The following is an 18,974-nucleotide window of genomic DNA, read 5'->3' as shown; positions in this document are numbered from 1 at the left end:
CAGACGGGCAATCCCCTATGGGCACTTCTGCTAAGGAGACAGTCTTGAGAGGCAGAAAGCCACTCGCAGGAGGATGGATAGATGCTCACCTCTCAGAGTCACAGGGATGCAGGGCTCTTTTCTCAGGGGTGGACCCCTGAGAGGGAACCGTGGGCACCGTCCTGGGAGCGGACTGCAAGGAACGATACAGAGCCTTTGCTGGGCCTTGGAAGGGCCCCCTGGGAAGCCAGCCCCCAGGTGCCAGCGGCTGGTCCTTCCTCCCTGCCCCACTCTGAGCAGACGCTGGCCCCGCCTGCCAGCTCTATCCACCAGGGAATCTGGGAGGACAAACTCAATCCAGTCCACGCAGAGGAAGAGGGCAAAGGGGACCATCATCCCACACCCATCCTGGTACGTTAAGTCACTGATTAAGTAACTGGTTAATAGATCAGAGCACAATGTGCTGCTGTGGGCCCTAGGATGGTCTCCCGGGAGAGGACCTGGGTGGGGTGGCCGGGCACTGGAGGGGTCTGGACAGCCCAGCTAGGATGCAGTAGAAGGGGCATGGGCTTGACTAGAGCAGGCAACGAGGGAGGGCAGCACACAGCAGAGATGCTAATCTGTCAGGTAGGCACAGAGGGGCTCCCTGAGGGCTCCCTCGGGGGGGGGGGGGGGCGGGATCCTTTTAGGGCCCTGAAGTCTGGCCTCAGAGGCTGGGTGTGTCCAGGCTGGTGTCTTCAAAGCATAGCCTGCACCTACGGCCGTGGGGTGGGGTCAGCAGCCAGTCACAGAAGGGCTTTCATGGCCATTTTCCCGATGAGCAAGCCGAGTCTCAAAAGCCGCGAGCCAGGTGGTCCAGAGACACTTGGCTGGGGCATGCCAGAGCCATGCCCAGGTGCCCTCCTCTCCCACCTGGCGCCTGTAGGTCCTCTGGGTCTGCCTGAAGGTGGGAGTGCCCTCTTCCCTGCGAAGGTGGGCACACTGGGTCCTCTCCAGCTCGGCTCTGTCCCACCCAACAGCGAGCAAGCACCTGGCACAGCTCTGGCCACCAGCTACCCTCATCCCTCCTCAGAGCCCTGGGGTTGGGGCGTTGGTGTCCCTGTCTGAGGCCCCCAGCCCCTGCTCTCCGTTCTGATGGCTGGCAAGCACCCAATCTCTAAACTTCTTTCCTCTTGGAGGATTGGGGGTGAGGATCCCCTTTGGCAGGGAACTCAGGCAGCTTAGCTACAAGTGTACCACAGGCCCCCAATAAAAGCAGCAGTGAGACCACAGCCCCCTCGTATTTCAGCCCCAGGCAAACAGGCAGAGCTGCCCTTCACTCCCAGGCCTTTGCGCACACGGTTCCGCCTGCTTCGATGCCGCTCCGCGCTTTTCCACCTGAGGACTGGCTGTTCACACCTCAGGGTTCACTCAGCGTGAGCAGCTCCCTCTCCGTGAAGCCTCTCGGACGGGCTTCACCTACCGCCCTCTCTACGTCCCCGGGTTCCCTGACCTGAGGCCCCGATGGGCAGGCAGCAGGGTGGCCACCGGGACTGCGCGCTGCGCAACTAAGGGTCCGCGCTCGGCCCCTCTGCGCGCTCGCGGGGCCCAGTAGTGCGACAGGGGGCCTCGCGCGTCCGGCCCCGGCTCCCACGCCCTCCGAGACCGCCCGGCGCCCCCGCCCGGCCCCGCCCCCTCTAATCCCCTCCGCGGGCGGGGGCCGGGCGAGCCGCGGCCCCGCCTCCGGGCCGTCTCAGGGGAGGGGCGTGTCCCGCGCCCGGCGAGTCCGGGCGGGCGTGGCCGGGGCGGGGCGGGGCTGGGGGCGTGGCGGCCGCGGGCCAGCCCCCGCTGGCTGCCGCGCGCCTGGCGGCCCGGGCTCAGTGCGCGGTGGCGGCGGCGGCGGCGGTGCGGACAGCTGGCGCCGCGCGATCCTGCTCCGCCGGGCGCACGGACGCACCGGCGAGCCGACGCTGGAGGCACGGGGCGCAGGCGTCCGGCCGGCGGACAAGGAGCCGGAGCAAGCGCCGCGGGCAGCGAGTGGGCGCCGGCGGCCGCCAGGTCGGTGCGCGGGCGCGGAGGGGTCGAGGCGGGCGCGCGGCGAGGCCGGAGCGCGCGGCGGGCTCACGTCCCGAGCGGTCTCCGCGGCGGGGCCCGGCCGGGGCGCAGGCTTCCCGCTCTGGAAAGTTTGCCGCCGCCGCCGCCGCCGCCGCCGCCGCCCTGGGAGGGCTCTGCAGAAGTCAGGGAGGGAAGGGGGAGGAAGGGAGGGACCGCGGCGGGGAGGAGGCGGCCGGCGCCAGGCGGCCCGGGAGCCCTGGGCGGCGGCAGCGGCGGCGGGCGGGGCGGCCGGGGGTCGGAGGAGCCGGGGCGCAGGAGCCCAGCCACCGCCGCTTCCGCCCCTGCGCGCCCCGGATCCTCCGGGGTGACGAGCTGCCCGCCTCCTCCCGCAGACTGCCTAGCGGCGCCCTCCTCCCGCCGGTGCCAGAGCGGGGCCATGGGGGGCAGCATGCCCGCGCGCGCCGCCTGAGGACGTCGTAGCCCCCGCCCCCACTATGGGCGCCCTGGCTCGCGCCCTCGCGTTCTGCGTGGCCGTGGCGGTCGTGACCGGCGCCGCCTCGGGGCCCCCCGGCATGGAGCAGCGCGTCGTGCGGAGAGCGGCAGGTACGGAAGGACCCGACGGGTACCGGCGAGGGGCGTCGGGGCCCAGGAAAGGGCTCCTGGGTGGGTCTGGGGCGCTGGGTCTGAGTGGGCCCGAGGGTGCGCCCTGGGCTGGCACTGCGGAGTCCGTGTCCGGGTTCCTGCCGCCCTCGCTCCCCGGAGATCCGGGCCAGAGCTGGCGCGGCAGTTTGTGGGGCCCCTGGAGGCTCAGGGCTCCCACCCAAGTGCGAGGCCGCGGCGGGCAGCTGAACGCGACCGTGGAGTCCGCGGCCACCGCCCCCCGCGGTTTCCTAATGGGGCGCAGCGTGATCCCGGGCATCACCCGGAGGGCGCGGGGGCTACGTTTCCGCGGTGATTCCCATTGTTGTTCTGCGGGTTCTCACTGATGGCAAGTTCCTATTGTCGGCGCCGCAGCCCCTGCCCGCCTCCGTCCGGGTTCGTGGCCGGCTTCGGCCCGAGCGAGAGACCGCATTTCGGAGGGAGGGTGTGAGAGCGTCAGCCTGCCACCGGGGCCCTGCCCGCCCCCCGTGGGCCGCGTGACGAGGCCGCGGCGTCTGGTGCCTCCGCTCCCAGCCCTGCTACCCTGCCGGGTGGGTGACAGCGTCTGCCAACCTCCCCGTCCCAGGGCGCGCGCCGAACGCCTGGCCGCTGTCCGAGGGACGGGGAGCCGCGGACGCCGGCGGACTGCCCAGGGCCGGTGCACGTCGGGGGTCGGCGAGCGGCGCGGAGGGGCGGGGGCGCGTCGGCCCGCCGGGCCCCGCCCCGCACACGCGCCAAGGCCCTCGAGGTGCGGCGCGCGCGGCCCCCCGCCGGGCGCCCCGGGAGCCGCAGCCCCGCACGCGCGCCTCCCGGCTCCGGGCTCCCGGGGCGCCCGCGAGGGGGCGGCGTGCGGGGGCGGCGGCCGCGGGCCCCGGGGCGCGCGCAGCCCCGCTGCGTCCCGGCGGCCGCGCGGAGGGAGGCCCTCTCCCGGTGAGCTCACGCCCCACCCGGGCGAGACCCGAACAGCCGCTCCTTTGTACCCGGCGCGGCCACAGACCGCGCATTGATGGCGGCCGCGGCGGCCTCGCGGGGAGGTGTGAGCTGAGCGGCGGCGGGCGCGCCGTGCCAGGGAGGCGGCGGCCGCGGGCGGGACGGAGGCAGATGGCGGCCCGCCCCTCCCTGCGCCCCCGCGCCCCCTGCTCCGGCGGCGGCTGCAGCCTCCCGGAACAATGTCATTTTTTTATGAATGAAGTGGGCCTGGCGCTTGAATGCGTGTGTCATTCAGCGGCGTGACAGAGGCCGTCGCGAGGTCAGCGCGCGCTTTTAGCGCCTGCTTAGGCGGCCCCAGCTTCCAGGGGCGCCGAATAGGCGGTCGCGGGGGGAGCCCCGAATTAGCATTCGCATTCAGATAAAGATATTACTCCCTACGGCCGAGGAATGTCAACTAGCCCCGAGGAGGGGGCGAAGGAGGGGGCGGCGGGCGGGGCTCCGGGCCCTCGCCTGGACCCCCTGCGGCGTGCGGGGCCCTCCACACCCCCCCCCCCCCACAACTGGCAGTCCGCGGGAGGCCGGTCCTGGGGCGCAAAGCCTGTGGTACCCCCACTGGATGCAGGCCTGGGGCACAGTAGCAGGAGGGACCCCAGGGGTGGCGGGTGGGAGGTACAGGGACTTTTTCCTCCACCAGAGCATAGGTGAACCACCCCCCCCCCCCCCTTATCCCCGAAGTAGAGCCGGGAAGACAGGTACTGAACACATGGGTCGGTATACTGAAACCATTTCTTTAAGTAGATGAACCAGACCGTAAAAACACGAAGACCTCCTGAAACTTAGAGGTTCCAGCTGACACTTTTGCCAGGAAACATAAATTAAAACGCCACAGTCCGCTGGGGTCAAGGTGGGGAAGGCGTTCGCCCCTGGACTGACCTGGGCAGCCTTCATGTCCACATGGGGCCAGTGTTCTGTGTGAGGGGCTTGCTCAGGGAGGTTGATGGGGGGGGGAGGGGCGTATGCCACGTGCCCTGCAGTCTGAGCCCACCCAACCAGGAGTCTCTCTTGGGGGGCACAGGGCATTTCCCACAAAAGCACTGGCTGCAGCCTCCCCCACCGCTTCATCAGGGCTGGACTTTGAGCCCTGGGTGGTTCATTAACCTGGTGGAGCCGAGGCTGGACTTCTGGCCTCAGCCCCTGCACTGAGCTGAGAAGCACCCCTGCAGGGCCTCAGGTCTTCCTTGGGACTGACCGGGGGCCTGGCTGTGCCCTGGTTCACAACTGAAACTATAGGGGAGCTGGAGCCCTGGCAGGGACAGGCTGGGAGGGGGGGGGGGGCAGCCAGGCAGGCCTGAGCGATTTACCAGTGAGTAAGCAATTCCCGGAGTCCCTTCTGGATGGGAGGGGAGCTCCCGACTCTAGATCCTGCTGGGGGTCCTCACCTGTGTGTGTGAGGACGATACTCACAGGGTTCTGGGAAGGTTAGGCTGGATAATCCTGTAAGCCCACATTAGCTTGCTGGGTTTCCAAATCCCCCTTTTTTTCCTTGGTTATGAAACTTTTCAGAAAGTTTCCAGGTGGGGAGGTTGGAAGATCAGATCCTCTCCCTTGACTTGAGGTCCCTTTGAGACACCCCTCCTTTCTTGGACTTTATTTATTTATTTATTTATTTATTTTTTAATTTTTTTTTTAAACGTTTATTTTTTTTGAGACAGAGAGAGACAGAGCATGAACGGGGGAGGGGCAGAGAGAGAAGGAGACACAGAATCGGAAGCAGGCTCCAGGCTCTGGGCCGTCAGCCCAGAGCCCGACGCGGGGCTCGAACTCGCGGACCGCGAGATCGTGACCTGAGCTGAAGTCCGATGCTTAACCGACTGAGCCACCCAGGCGTCCCTCTTGGACTTTTTTTAAATGTTTATTTATTTGAGAAACAGAGCGAGTGAGGGAGGGGCAGAGACAGAGGGAGACAATCCCAAGCAGTCTCTGCACTGTCATCGTGCAGCCCAGCCCGACACGGGGCTCGATCGCAGCGTCATGGGATCATGACCTGAGCTGAAATTGGGTTGGACACCTAACAAACTGAGCTTGCCCAGCGCCCCCCTTGGGCTGTTTTAAAGCGCGTCCCTGGCAGCCGGTCCCACCCCCTGGAAAGAGTGGAAAGCTTCACCACGCACCCTGAACCGGAACCCTTTGTTCCTCATTCCGCCCCAAAACCCAAATCCCTCGGGAGCTGCCAGCTCCAGTGGTTCCTTTGAATCAGGTCTGAATTTGCTGGGTGTTCTCTGGGGTCACCCCGAAGGCCCTTCTGAGGATCCCTGTGCCTCCCCCCTTCCCCCCCACACACTGGGGGAGGCTTGACCCTGACCACAGCCTGGTGGCATCTCTCAGCCTGGCTGTCGCACGCTCCAGCACTTTATTTACTTATTAAATAAATTTTTTGTAACCTTTATTTATTTTTGAGAGACAGCACAAGCAGGGGAGGGGCAGAGAGGGAGGGAGACACAGAATCCGAAGCAGGCTCCGGGCTCCGAGCTGTCAGCACAGAGCCCGACGCGGGGCTCGAACCCACAAACCGCGAGATCGTGACCTGAGCTGAAGTCGGAAGCTCCACCCACTGAGCCACCCAGGTGCCCCTCCAGCACTTTAAACCGCTTGTGGTGGCCTCCCCGGCCTGCGGGTGGGATTTTTGCCCTGTGCCACAGTGGGGGAAATTGGGGTATGAGGCCATTGAGTAACAGTCAGGAGGACACTGATTGGGGACATCCCCGCAAGCCCAGCTGGGCCCTTCCAGGACGCAGTAGTCCTTGGGCTGTGCCTGTGGGCTGCACTTGGCGTGTGGCCCACACCGGGGCGGGGGTGGCAGCCAGGAGCAGGCGCCGTGGGACCCACAGGGTCAGACCTTCCGCCTGTGCTCACCCCCCTCAGTGGCACGTGGGCACCTGCCGTGGCACAAAGGACTTCCGTCCTCTAGCGTGTGTGGGCCCCAGAGCCCCCTTTTGTTGATCGGGAAAGACCCCTTCCTGGGGCCGAGCGGCACATGCCCCAGCCACTGCCCGAGTGGAGCCAGACCGTGACCGTTTCAGCATCCGCTCATGCCTGTCGCCTGGAGTCCTGCCTGCTCTCTGTCCCCCTACCTGACACCACCCGCTCACGCCACTGGCGGGTCACCCCCAGGGTCTCCCGTGGCTCAGGGCGGGCCTGGTGGATCAGATCTACCGGAGGCGGAGATTTCTGCCAGTCTCTGCCCTGGTCCAGGGGTGTCCCGTCCCCCACCTCCCTCCGCCCACCAGCGGACGGCTGCCGGGCATGGCTGGCCCCGGGGCTGCTGTGTCCGTCAATCCCACACTGGACCGGCTTGAAGTGAATATACTGTGTGGATGGCTTGACCTGCTGATGCTGCCCAGACCAAACCGGAACCAACAACTGTTGCCCTTGGGCCGGGGCCTGGGGCTGAGGCTGCCATGACCAGCCTGTTCTCCGCCTTCTGGGGGGCCTCAGTCGGCTCCCGGCACTGGGTGGTCCCCACAGGACACAGTGGCCGGGACCGAGGGGCTGGAGGTCGGGTCAGGAGTCCTCCGACAGTGGGGCCCTCAGGGACGCAGGCTCAGAGGTACTTGAGAGACCCTCCCGGTGGGCACGGGGCTGGTGAGGCACCTGAAGTGGGTAGGCAGAATCGGGACTGTCCAGGGAGCCAGGGGCCGGTGTGGCTAACAGCGGGCAGCTGGGCCCTCGAATCTAGGCCACGCGTCGGCAGAATGACAAGTGATGATGTAACTGACCCAGCTGGGTCTGGGGAAGGAGGCCTGGGCGCTGGGACCACCCACCCCTGTCCCGGGCCCCAAGCCCAGGCTGCCCGCCGGGCATTGTCTGGCCCTGGCAGGGAGGCCTGGGGGTGATAGCCCCACCAGTGATGTGTCCCTGGATCTCAGGCCTCGGCCCCTTGAGAGCTAGGCAGCCGCGGGGCAGCGGTGCGGGACCCCGGGGCTCTCCGGTGGACACCCGCCCTTGGCAAGGCTCCTTCCTCTACCCCAACGTGGCGTGTACACGGTGAGGTGGGCCAGGGCACCTCGGCCTGCTCTGGCCTGCTCTGGCCTGCTCGCTGGCTCAGTCTGGACAAGTCCCACCTCCCGCAGCTCGTGTCCTCGGCTGTGAAACGGGAGTCCCAGGTCCCCTCCTCCCACGGGCCTGTGAGACACCGTCGTCCAGACATAGTATCCTATTTACGACCTGCTTCTTACCGTGTGTTTGGTGTACCACTGAGGTGTCGCTCGCGTGCAAGACCCTCCTCTCTAGTCACGGTGCAGTTGTCCTTCGTCCCAGAGAGCCCCCGCCCTGACCCGCCCCGTGGGGTGCGCCGGCTCTTGGTAACCAGCCCATGGCCAGTGCCGGCTCCATTCTCGTGAGGCCGAGCGTCTGCTGTCCGGTCCGGAACTGCTTTCGAAGCCAGGATGAGAGCTGAGGGGGGGGGGGGGGTGCGTCGAGTGGGTCCCATCCTCCTGGGGCAAATCGCCCCTGTCCCCAGCCCAGCGTCCCTGCCTCCAGCCTCTGCTTCAGCCGGAGGCGTGTGAGGCACTGCCTGTGAGCTCGGGATGGAGTTTGCGTTTCTAAACGGTTGTGAGCAAGTCCGAGGAGGGGGCGCCTGGCCGGCTCAGTAGCTTAAGCATCTGTTCGCTTCAGCTCAAGTCGTGATATCACAGTCGTGAGCTCGAGCCCCTCGTGTGGCTTCGTGGTGGCAGGGCAGAGCCTGCTTAGGATTGTCTTTCTCTCTCTCTCAAAATAAGTAAATAAACTTAAAAAAAAGAAAAACAAAGAAGACTTACTTACACCGAAATTTGGATTTTCAGCGCCCTTACGCATGTTCTGATGGGTGTGCGCTGGGCCGCACGCGTCCGTTCATATGCTTGTGATCTGTCAGCGCTCCGGCGACCGGCCGGAAAATATTGTCCCCCTCCGCCCCCTGCCCTTCACGGGGCACTCTGCAGGACCACAGGTTCTGGACACTGGTCCCTCCCTCGTGTAGGGCCACGTGGGCCCTCGCCGAGCCCCCTCCCTGCGGCCTCCACCGCGTGTCGATACAGTGGGCACGCCGTGGTGCCTCCCGGGGTGCCGGGCGCCCGGTGCTCCCGCTCTGGGGGCTCCCGCCTTAGGGTCACATCCATATCACCTACAGAGGCCCCGGGACCTGAGCCCGGCCCGCAGGAGCAGCTGGTCTTTGGCAGCGGGGACACCGTGGAGCTGAGCTGCCACTTGCCTGCAGGTGGCCCCACAGGGCCCAGCGTTTGGGTCAAGGACGGTGTGGGGCTGGCGCCCTCAGACCGCATCCTGGTGGGGCCTCAGCGGCTGCAGGTGCTGAACGCCTCCCACGAGGACGCGGGGGCCTACAGCTGCCGGCAGCGGCTTACCCAGCGCGTGCTATGCGACTTCAGCGTGCGCGTGACAGGTACGTGCCCGCCGGGGTCCTCCGAGCTCCCTGAGTGCCCGGGGGGTCTCGGGGCGGTGCTCTGCAGCTCCCCACGTTGGGAGTCTCGGTGGTCCCTGGTAGAGAGGAGGGTGCCGCACGGGAGACATGGCGAGGGGCACCTGTCCCACGGCCACACGCTCTGTTGCCTGTGTTTCAGATGCCCCGTCCTCCGGGGATGACGAAGACGGAGAGGATGAGGCTGAGGACACAGGTGAGCCCGGGGTCCAGGCGCGCAGGGCGAGTCAGGGCTGGGGACCCGCCTTCCTAACTGCCAAGCCCCGTGCTCCCTGGGAATGGGGCCTCCTGCTCACAGGCAGGTGGGAGACCGAGGCCTGGGGGCCATCTCCCCAGGGTCCCACCGAGTGCGGGGTCTTCCTCGGGGCGAGGTGGCCTCGAGTGAGCCCTGGGCCTGTGCGCCCCAGCTTGGGGGAGGGGGGACCGTGCTGCACGGGGCTTGAGGAGCAGCAAGGAGGCTGCTGTGGCCTCGGGTGAGGTAGCCTGTGCCGAGTGTGAGTACGGCAGGGCAGGGGACTCAGGGGGCTGCCTCGGGGCCAGTGGGCTAAGGGGTCGGGGGCCCAGGAGGTGGGGGAGGAGGGTGGCCGTGGGCGCCAGGGACACCAGGTTTGGGCGGGTGTTGATGGTACAGGGGATACCGTAGCACTTGCTGGTGACAGGCCACGGGTGCGGGAGAGCAGGAGGGGCGGCAGCCACCGGGGTGTTCCAGCCTGGGACGGTGGCGGGGCCACCTTGCCTGTCGTGGGGGGTGGGGGGCAGGGAGGGGCAGCGGGCTGTTTCCGAGGAGCCCGGTTAGCCAGGCCGAGAGATGTGGGACATGGTTGGGGGGCCCTGTGGGGTCTAGCGGGCAAAGAGGTGAGGAGGGGCCGGCCAGGGACACAGAGCTGGGTGGGGACGCGGGAGAGGAGTCAGGTGCCGGGATACTCATGCAGCAGCTCTGCCTTGGGCTCTGAGATAAGCAGGAAAGCTGAGGGGCTGCTGGGTTTCTTCTCTTTTCCCTTTTTCCTTTGGCTGCCAGGAAGTTCAGAGCAAAACTCCAGGCCCAGTGCTCCTGGTCCCTCTGACCACCCCCCTCCCAAACCCCGTGGGCTCAGGGGCTCTGGGGGTCACGGGCAGGGCTGCTCTCCAAGGGCAATGTCTCTAGCCGTGCTCAGCCACCATCGTCTGGGCCTGCAGGGCTCCCTGGGTCACCCCAGAGTCTCTGCCCCGGGAGTGCCCCCAGCCTGGGCCTCAGCACCCTCCTCTGCAAGGTGGCTGTGTTGGAGGTGGCAGGGGTTGGGGGCGAGGGGTGCGTTGTGTCCCTTCCCTGTCCGGGGGTTGCCTGCCTACTTCCCGTGGCAGGAATGCGGTCCCCACCTCAGCTCCAAAGAAGGATGGAAACCACTTAGGGTGGGGGCGGGGACAACCCTCAGAACCAGGAAGGGGGCAGGGCCTCCCACGTGCCACGTCACTGCCTCGTCACCATGGCCCCTCCCACTGCCCACCAGATCCTGGAGTGCTAGAGAGGGTGACTCGGTCTCAGAGTCTGGCCACCTTCAAGACTCTGGGCTCTCCCGGGGGCTGGGCCTCACGTCCCACTAAATTGCTTCCGCAGCCCGGCCCCTGGTCCATCTGGCTGGGCTCTGTGACCTGGGCTGACCCGGTTCCTCGGCTGGCCCGGTCTCTCCTCAGCGGGCCTGCCCTGTGGGTGCCTCCCTGGGTGTCTGGGTGCTCTCCTGGGAGATACCCTTGTGTCTTGAAGGCTCCCGGGTGAGGGTGTATTATCCTGGACCCTTGGGCCCTCCTGGTTGGTGTGGGTGCTTGGGGGCAGTGGACAGGGAGAGGAGGGGATGTGTGGCTTGGCTTCGAGGATGCTGGGAGGCGGTGTTGGGGTCGGCGGGAGCCTTGTCCCGCCAAGGCGGGGGGGCCCCAAAATCCGACACTCTCTGTGCAAGGGAGGAAACTGAGGCTGGAGGGGTGGGTGGTGGGACAGCTTCCGAAGGGGGGGGGTGGTCAGGCGTGCCCTGCTCGCAGCCTGCTTATGGCCTTTGCGTGCCCCTCTGCCAGCCGGGGCCCCTTACTGGACGCGGCCCGAGCGGATGGACAAGAAGCTGCTGGCTGTGCCGGCCGCCAACACCGTCCGCTTCCGCTGCCCGGCCGCCGGCAACCCCACTCCATCCATCTCCTGGCTGAAGAACGGCAAGGAGTTCCGGGGGGAGCACCGCATCGGGGGCATCAAGGTGGGCCTGGCGGCGGGTGGCGCCAGCCGGTGGGGGTCTCGGGCTGCTGCCTGCTCACCCGCGTGCCCGCCCGCAGCTGCGACACCAGCAGTGGAGCCTGGTCATGGAGAGCGTGGTCCCGTCGGACCGCGGCAACTACACGTGCGTTGTCGAGAACAAGTTCGGCAGCATCCGACAGACCTACACCCTGGACGTCCTGGGTGAGGCCCGGCGCGGGCAGGGTGGGGTGGCCCGACGGCTCGGCCGGAGCGGCCCCTGAGCCCCGTGTGCCCTCCCCGCAGAGCGCTCTCCGCACCGGCCCATCCTGCAGGCGGGGCTGCCGGCCAACCAGACGGCGGTGCTGGGCAGCGACGTTGAGTTCCACTGCAAGGTATACAGCGACGCCCAGCCCCACATCCAGTGGCTGAAGCACGTGGAAGTGAACGGCAGCAAAGTGGGGCCCGACGGCACCCCCTACGTCACCGTGCTCAAGGTGGGTACCGCCACCGGCCGAGCCTGGGCCCTTGGGCCTGGCCCTGCTGGCCCCCCGCGGCCGGGGACTGGGTTACGGGGTCTGCGGGTGGGGCCCAGGCATCGGACCGTCGGGGAAGGAGCGGCGGAGGGCTCGGCCCGGCACTGGCGGGTCGGGGGCCGGGGGCCGGGGGCCGGGGGTGGGTGGCTGGGGGCCGGGGGCTGGCTGGGGAGTCTGGGCTGGGTCCCAGCATGTCGGGCGCGCAGCACACGGCCCCGCAGTGAGTCCTCAGTTTCCCCCTCTGCTTTGAGGGTGGGCCTGCAGGCAGCGCCCTGGGCCGGGCTCAAGCTCAGGGGCCCGGGGGCAGGCAGGTGGCAGCCTAGGCCTCCCGGCGAGCTCTGGAACCCAGGCGCAGGCCGCGGCTCCTCCAGCCGCCCCGATCAGGGATCAGGCTGTGTCACCCCGAGCGGGCTGTGTCAGTGCTTGTGCAGCGCGGCTCGCTGCCTGCCTGGCTCCCTCGGCCCTCGCCTGGGGCAGCCTCAGCTTGGTTCCCACGGCCCCAGGGCGGGGGGCCGCCGGAGCTGGGGTGCTTGCGACACTCAGCCCGAAGAGAGACGTCGGCCGCCGGTGGGGGCGTGGGGGGCCAGGCGCCTGGGCTGAGAGCAGGGGTCCAGATCTGCCTGGGGAGGCTGCCGTGGCCCCGGTGGGTGATCTCTCTGCACTCGTGGGAACACGCTCACCGTGAGCCGGGCATCGTCACGGCAGGCCCAGCCCGGAGCCCAGGGATAGGCAGGCTGAGTGCCAGCCCAGGAGGGCCTCTCCGAGGGGTGCCTGCGGGGCCGCACTCGGGGGCCCTGGTGGGTGGACGCGGGGAAGGGGCCTCCTGTGAAACCACAGCCCGCCACCGCCTCCCGCAGGCAGCCTTGCTGGCTGCCCTCGCCGAGCCCCCACTCCGTTCCTTGAGGGCCACCCTCGTGGCGGGGTCTGCGCCAGGGGCCTGCTCCCGCACGGCCACTCTGTGCCCGGCCAGGCTGCCAAGGGCGCGCCTGAGCCGGGTCTCTTGTCCCCGCAGTCCTGGATCAGTGAGAGTGTGGAGGCCGACGCGCGCCTCCGCCTGGCCAATGTGTCCGAGCGTGACGGGGGCGAGTACCTCTGTCGAGCCTCCAATTTCATAGGCGTGGCTGAGAAGGCCTTTTGGCTGCATGTCCACGGGCCCCAAGCAGGTAACGACTCTGTCCCACGCTGTCTGGCACGCCGAGCTCCAGCTCCCGACGCCCTGGCCGTGCGCCCCCGTCCTGCTCGCTCCCTGCCCTGCGGCTCGCATGGCGCTCCGGCCGGAGCCACCTCTGCAGTGCCGGTGCCTCTGGCCTCCACTGTGACCGCCCGCTTCGAGCCCCCGCGGCCTGTGCTGCCCCTGCCTGTGCCCTACACGCACCCCCAGAAGGCCTCCAGCCCCGGCAGGGGCCGCTGCCCTCTGTGAGCCTCCGCCCCACCCTCCCCCGCGTGTGCGTGCGTGTGCGCGTGTGCGTGCGTCTGTCCGTCTGTCTCACCCTCGCTTGCCCCTGGCTCCGCTGCCCGCTCGCCCCCCGTTGGCGTGTGCGTGCGCGTGTCCGTCCGCCGGCGCCCCCCCCCCCCCCCCCGCCCGCCCCCGCCCCGTACACGCGCTCACCCCGCATGCCGCGTCTGTGCAGCGCTGCCGGCCGCACGCCTGGCGCTCGCCTGGGACAGAGGACTCGCCGGTGGAGGGACTGGCTTCGGGCTCTGTGTGGACGCACGAGGCGGAGGACCCGTGGCGCCGCGGCCGCGGTGGTGGTGGTGGCGGTGGCGGCGGCGTTTTCCTTGCAGCCTGGCTGGACCGTCGCCGTGTGGACTGTGGCTGTGGTGCCCGTGGCAGGTGCTGGCGCTCGCCTATCGCGCTCTGTTCTCTCTTTGTAGACGGCGGGCGCTAACAGCACCGACAAGGAGCTAGAGGTTCTGTCCTTGCGCAATGTCACCTTTGAGGACGCGGGGGAGTACACGTGTCTGGCGGGCAATTCTATCGGGTTTTCCCATCACTCTGCGTGGCTGGTGGTGCTGCCAGGTACTGGCTCCTGCTGCTGCTTGCTCTGTCCCTGTCCTCTCGGGGTCGCTGGCTTGGGTCACACCGGAGCTGCCGAGGGCGGGCGGGGGACGCCGTGGTTCGTGGCCACCTGGTTCTGCAGAGCTCCTGGCCCGGGCTGGTGTGGGGATAAAGTGCACGTGCTGTCTTGCCTCCGAGGGGCCTCCCTCGAGCCCCCCCCCTCCCCCAGCTCGGTCCCCAGCAGCCCGTGTGGCGGCTCCGGTGTCACCCCGGGTGGCGGGCGTCAACGCTGCCGGCTCCGCTGGGCTCTCGCTCTCCTGGGTGCGCCCCTCCTGACCCGGCGTTTCTGACCGCGGACCCTCAGGGAGGGGGACGTTGAGGCCTCGGCGTCCCCACCAGGGGTCCGAGCCCCTTGTCCCCCACTCCCGCCGCGCCTGGGGCTCCGGCCCTCGGGGGCTCCCGGGAGGTGGGGCCCGGCCTGCAGCGACGGTATCTTTGCAGCCGAGGAGGAGCTGCTGGAGGCCGGCGCGGCTGGCAGCGTGTATGCGGGCGTCCTCAGCTACGGGGCGGGCTTCCTCCTCTTCATCCTGGTGGTGGCTGCCGTGACACTGTGCCGTCTGCACAGTCCCCCGAAGAAGGGCCTGGGCTCGCCCACCGTGCACAAGGTCTCCCGCTTTCCACTCAAGCGACAGGTAACAGAAAGTAGCTACCGGGTTCCGAGCTGCCCGGACGTCCCCGGGGACCGCTCCTCTGAGCTCCTGAGCTCAGGGACTACTCCCCGTGGTGCGGGAGGCCTGGGGCCTCCCGGGGATGCAGGTCTCTGCGGTGGCTGAGCCGCCCCCCTCCCTGGTTTGCGCGGGCTCCACCAGGAGCCTGGGGTACCCTGCAACGTAAGACTTCTAGGGCCTTCCTTCGTTTAGGGCTGAGTGGAAGTCAGATGCCCCCTGCCCGCCTGGGCAAAGCCACGGCCCCGCCACCCCTGGGGCGTGTCTCACCCTCCCCCCTGACCCTGTGGGTCGGCCCCTTGGCACCAACCTGTCCCTGCCGACCCAAGCAGGTGTCCTTGGAGTCCAACTCGTCCATGAACTCCAACACGCCGCTGGTGCGAATCGCCCGGCTGTCTTCCGGGGAGGGTCCTGCGCTGGCCAACGTCTCCGAGCTCGAGCTGCCCGCTGACCCCAAGTGGGAGCTGTCCAGGGCCCGGTCAGTGGGGCGGGGTACTGATGTGTCCTGGGGCTGGGGCCCTGACCCGGTGGGGGTGGGGGCACACACAGGGTGCGGTCCTGTGGCGGGGGAGGGGGCACCACTCAGAAACCTGATCGGACTCAGATCAGAGTATGGTAGGAGTCCACACCGTTGACGGCGTGGCAACTGTCGACCAGAGGAGGCCGGGCCAGGGGCAGGTGCTCCTGAGGTGTCGGCGCCCCTTGCAAAGTGCTGTCTGGATGGCCCCACACAGGGTGAGAGGCTGGCCGGCCAACGTCCTTTATCCTATGAGTAGTCATGGGGGCAAGCGTGGAGGGCTTCCTGGAGGCAGCGACGCTAGGCCTCAAAGACTGTCCGGTACAGGGCCTTGAGCTGGTGTGGGTGCTCACTGCCTTTCGGTTTCTGCCTTCAGGCTGACCCTGGGCAAGCCTCTCGGGGAGGGCTGCTTTGGCCAAGTGGTCATGGCAGAGGCCATCGGCATTGACAAGGACCGGGCCGCCAAGCCTGTCACTGTGGCCGTGAAGATGCTGAAAGGTGAGGGAGGAGGGAAGGATGTGGCGAGGGGAGCCTGTGGGGGGGGGGGGCAGGGGCGGGGCCGGGGGGGGGGGCAGCAGCGCCTGACGCGCCTGCCCTCCCGTGCAGACGACGCCACGGACAAGGACCTGTCGGATCTGGTGTCGGAGATGGAGATGATGAAAATGATCGGCAGACACAAGAACATCATCAACCTGCTGGGGGCCTGCACGCAGGGCGGTAGGCTGCGGCGGGCGGGCAGGCGGGCAGGGGTGGGGGCGGCGGGGCGGGGCCCTCCTCTGACGCCTGGGCCCCCAGGGCCCCTGTACGTGCTGGTGGAGTACGCGGCCAAGGGGAACCTGCGCGAGTACCTGCGGGCGCGGAGGCCGCCAGGCATGGACTACTCCTTCGACACGTGCAAGCTGCCCGAGGAGCAACTCACCTGCAAGGACCTGGTGTCTTGTGCCTACCAGGTGGCGCGGGGCATGGAGTACCTGGCCTCGCAGAAGGTGAGCAGGGCGGGGGCCGATAAGGGCACCCCGGCCTGCAGGGGAGGTGGGGGGGAGGGTCAGGGCCTGGCGGGAGCCTCAGCCCTGCCCCCTCCCGCCCCCAGTGCATCCACAGGGACCTGGCGGCCCGCAACGTGCTGGTGACCGAGGACAACGTGATGAAGATTGCGGACTTTGGTCTGGCCCGCGACGTGCACAACCTTGACTACTACAAAAAGACCACCAATGTGAGCCTGGCTGGGGGAGGGTGTGAGGAGTGGGGAGGCGGGGGGAGGGGGGGTGGGTGGAGGTGGGGGGAGGGGGGTGCGGAGTGGGCAGCCCCAGGCACCAGGAGGGCATCTGGTGGCCGACGTGCCCCCCCCTTCCCCGCCTCGCCCTCCCAGGGCCGGCTGCCCGTGAAGTGGATGGCACCCGAGGCCTTGTTTGACCGAGTCTACACCCACCAGAGTGACGTGTACGTGGTAGGGCCGGGGCCGGGGGGGCCGCGTGGGACGCAGGGCAGGGGGCCCCAGCGGTGGCTCCTGTGGCCGATCTCCCCTTCTTGCCAGCGGGGTGCGTCTGGGGCAGGCGGGCTGCAGAGGGCACAGGACCTCTGGTGGTAGGACAGACGGGCTGACGGTGCCGTGCTCTCCGCCAGCTGGTCCTTCGGGGTCCTGCTCTGGGAGATCTTCACTCTGGGGGGCTCGCCGTACCCCGGCATCCCCGTGGAGGAGCTCTTCAAGCTGCTGAAAGAGGGCCACCGCATGGACAAGCCGGCCAACTGCACACACGACCTGTGAGTGCGCGGGCCCCTCGGCCGCTGCCCGGTTGGGCCCCGGGGGCGTGGCCTTGGTGCCCGCGGCGGCGGGGGGGGGGGGGGGGGGGCGGGGGGAGCGAGCGCGGGCCGGGCCCGTGCGGGCACCGGGCCCGGAGCCTCACCTGAGCGCCCGGCCAGGTACACGATCATGAGGGAGTGCTGGCACGCGGTGCCCTCGCAGAGGCCCACCTTCAAGCAGCTGGTGGAGGACCTGGACCGCATCCTCACCGTCACGTCCACCGATGTGAGTGCGGCTCCCACCCACCTTGCGGGGGTGGAGGGGGCACGTGGGGGGCGTGGCCCTGACGGCTGCCCCCCCCCCGCCCCGCAGGAATACCTAGACCTGTCGGTGCCCTTCGAGCAGTACTCGCCGGGCGGCCAGGACACCCCCAGCTCCAGCTCCTCCGGGGACGACTCTGTGTTTGCCCACGACCTGCTGCCTCCGGCCCCTCCCGGCGGCGGCGGCGGCGGGGGCCCTCGGACGTGAAGGGCCGCCGGCCTGCAGGCCGAGCCCCCACCAATGTGAGAGCAGACCCCAGCTCACAGTGCCGCCGTCGACCGCAGGGGCCCCCTGGCCTGGGCCTCAGACCTGGGCCAGATGGACGGATGGACAGACAGCTTCGTGTGTGTGCGCGTGTGTGAGCGCGTGAGTCTTGAGGCCCCCGGCGCCCCGGCGCAGGGTCCCTGGGGTGCCCGCCCTGCTGTATGATGACCTCCTGGCCACGTGTGCTGGCAGCACCAGGGGGACCGAATGTAGAATGTAAAGGGGCTCCTCCCTGGGGCCCCTCCCCCAAGCTCCCCCCACCCATCGCTGCCCCGCCGGGAGCACTCGGGGGGGGGGGGGGGGGGCGGCCAAGCTCTGGCATCCAGCGTGGACCGAGGCCCCTCCACTTGCCGAAGCTGAGCCTGCAGGGAAGCCTCCCCCCGCCCCGCCCCACCCCCCCATGGCACACCTCCCACCCAAGAGGCACCTTGGGCCTGGGGGGGGAGTGCTAGCCCGCAGCCTCCCCCCACCTCCAGGCCTCCCCACTTCCCACCCTGCTCCTTGGGAGACTGAATTACGGGTACCTGAAGGCAGGAGGCTTTAACTTCTGTCCGAGAGGTTCGTTCCAGAAATGAGTGTACATTTATATAAATAGATGCTGTGTACAGGATCTACACATACGTATATATAGAGATATCTATACGGAGGGAGGAGGGCTGGTCTAACGGGCACGGGACCCTGAGGGTGCAGGAGGGAGGCGCAGCCGCCGGCCTGGAAGGTTCCCGAGGGATCTGCTGAGATCAACGTGAAAACCAGCAGGAGATCGAGAGGCTTTTCTGGCAACGCAGTTTTGTTTTAAAAATTGTATATTTGTAAAGCTATTTATCGACCCCCAGAACCCCCGGCCCTGTGCCCCTCTCCCCCCGGTGCTCATAGTGTTCAGCCAGCCGCGTGGCAGAGAGGTCTCAGTTTTAACTTATTAACAGCCGAGAAGGTTCCTGCTTCATGTAGAGGGCCCGCTAAGGGCTTCACCCCAAAGCCCAGCCAGGTCCCTTGCACCCTTAAGGGTCGTTAATAGTTTGAGGTGATTCTAGTGAGGATATTTTATTTCCTTTGGCCTTCTTTCACAGGGGAATTAGGTTTCTATAGGGTTTTTCTTTAGGAGATGTATTTTTTGGACTTCAAAGCAAGCTGGTATTTTCATACAAGTTCTAATTGCCATGTGTTCTGAGTGAGGAGGCAGTTTCCGGGGGTGGGGGGGGGGTGGGCAACCCTGCACGCAGGTTCAGATGTTATTAGATGTTACAAGTTTATATATATCTATATATATAATTTATTGAGTTTTTACAAGATGTATTTGCTGTAGATTTAACACCTCTTACGCAATGCTTTTAGACTTTTATAGCCCAGACTGCTACCTTTCAAAGCTTGGGAGAGAAAGCCGTGAATTCAGTTTTGTTACTTTTTGTACTGTTAATGGCCCGCATTTGGGTGGCTGTCTTGCTCATCGGCCCGCCAGCCGGGCAGCGGTCCAGGGTGGTCTCTGTTCTCAGGTCCCCAGCCTCATGGGGGTCAAAGGTGTCGGCCCAAACTGGCAGATGCGCTTTCCAAAAAATAAACAGAGACAACTGGTTCACATCCCTGCTCTGCTTTCTGGTTTCCTGCCCTTCTGGAACCCCAGG

At 67.4% G+C, this 18,974-nt stretch overlaps 1 protein-coding gene across 4 annotated transcripts; it reads left to right on the top strand.

The window, feature by feature from the left end:
- The first annotated feature begins 2,415 nt into the window (after positions 1 to 2,415).
- On the top strand, positions 2,416 to 17,650 carry FGFR3 (fibroblast growth factor receptor 3). Of its 4 annotated transcripts, none has more exons than XM_042985150.1 (17): positions 2,416 to 2,616; positions 8,750 to 9,019; positions 9,198 to 9,251; positions 11,102 to 11,274; positions 11,351 to 11,474; positions 11,556 to 11,746; positions 13,661 to 13,805; positions 14,286 to 14,476; positions 14,842 to 14,987; positions 15,403 to 15,524; positions 15,633 to 15,743; positions 15,822 to 16,012; positions 16,117 to 16,239; positions 16,396 to 16,466; positions 16,650 to 16,787; positions 16,947 to 17,052; positions 17,140 to 17,650. In XM_042985150.1, the coding sequence occupies exons 1-17, from the start codon at positions 2,508 to 2,510 to the stop codon at positions 17,293 to 17,295; spliced, it is 2,421 nt and encodes an 806-aa protein (XP_042841084.1). In that variant the 5' UTR covers positions 2,416 to 2,507; the 3' UTR covers positions 17,296 to 17,650. The 4 variants fall into 4 exon arrangements, with proteins under 4 accessions (XP_042841084.1, XP_042841083.1, XP_042841082.1 ...); XM_042985149.1 differs by having other exon boundaries at positions 14,839 to 14,987; XM_042985148.1 differs by lacking the exon at positions 13,661 to 13,805 and adding an exon at positions 12,798 to 12,948.
- The last annotated feature ends 1,324 nt before the right edge of the window (positions 17,651 to 18,974 follow it).

The sequence above is a fragment of the Panthera tigris genome, chromosome B1 (assembly GCF_018350195.1).
Source record: "Panthera tigris isolate Pti1 chromosome B1, P.tigris_Pti1_mat1.1, whole genome shotgun sequence".
Lineage (NCBI taxonomy): Eukaryota > Metazoa > Chordata > Mammalia > Carnivora > Felidae > Panthera > Panthera tigris.
This window is presented reverse-complemented; position numbering and strand designations above follow the sequence as displayed.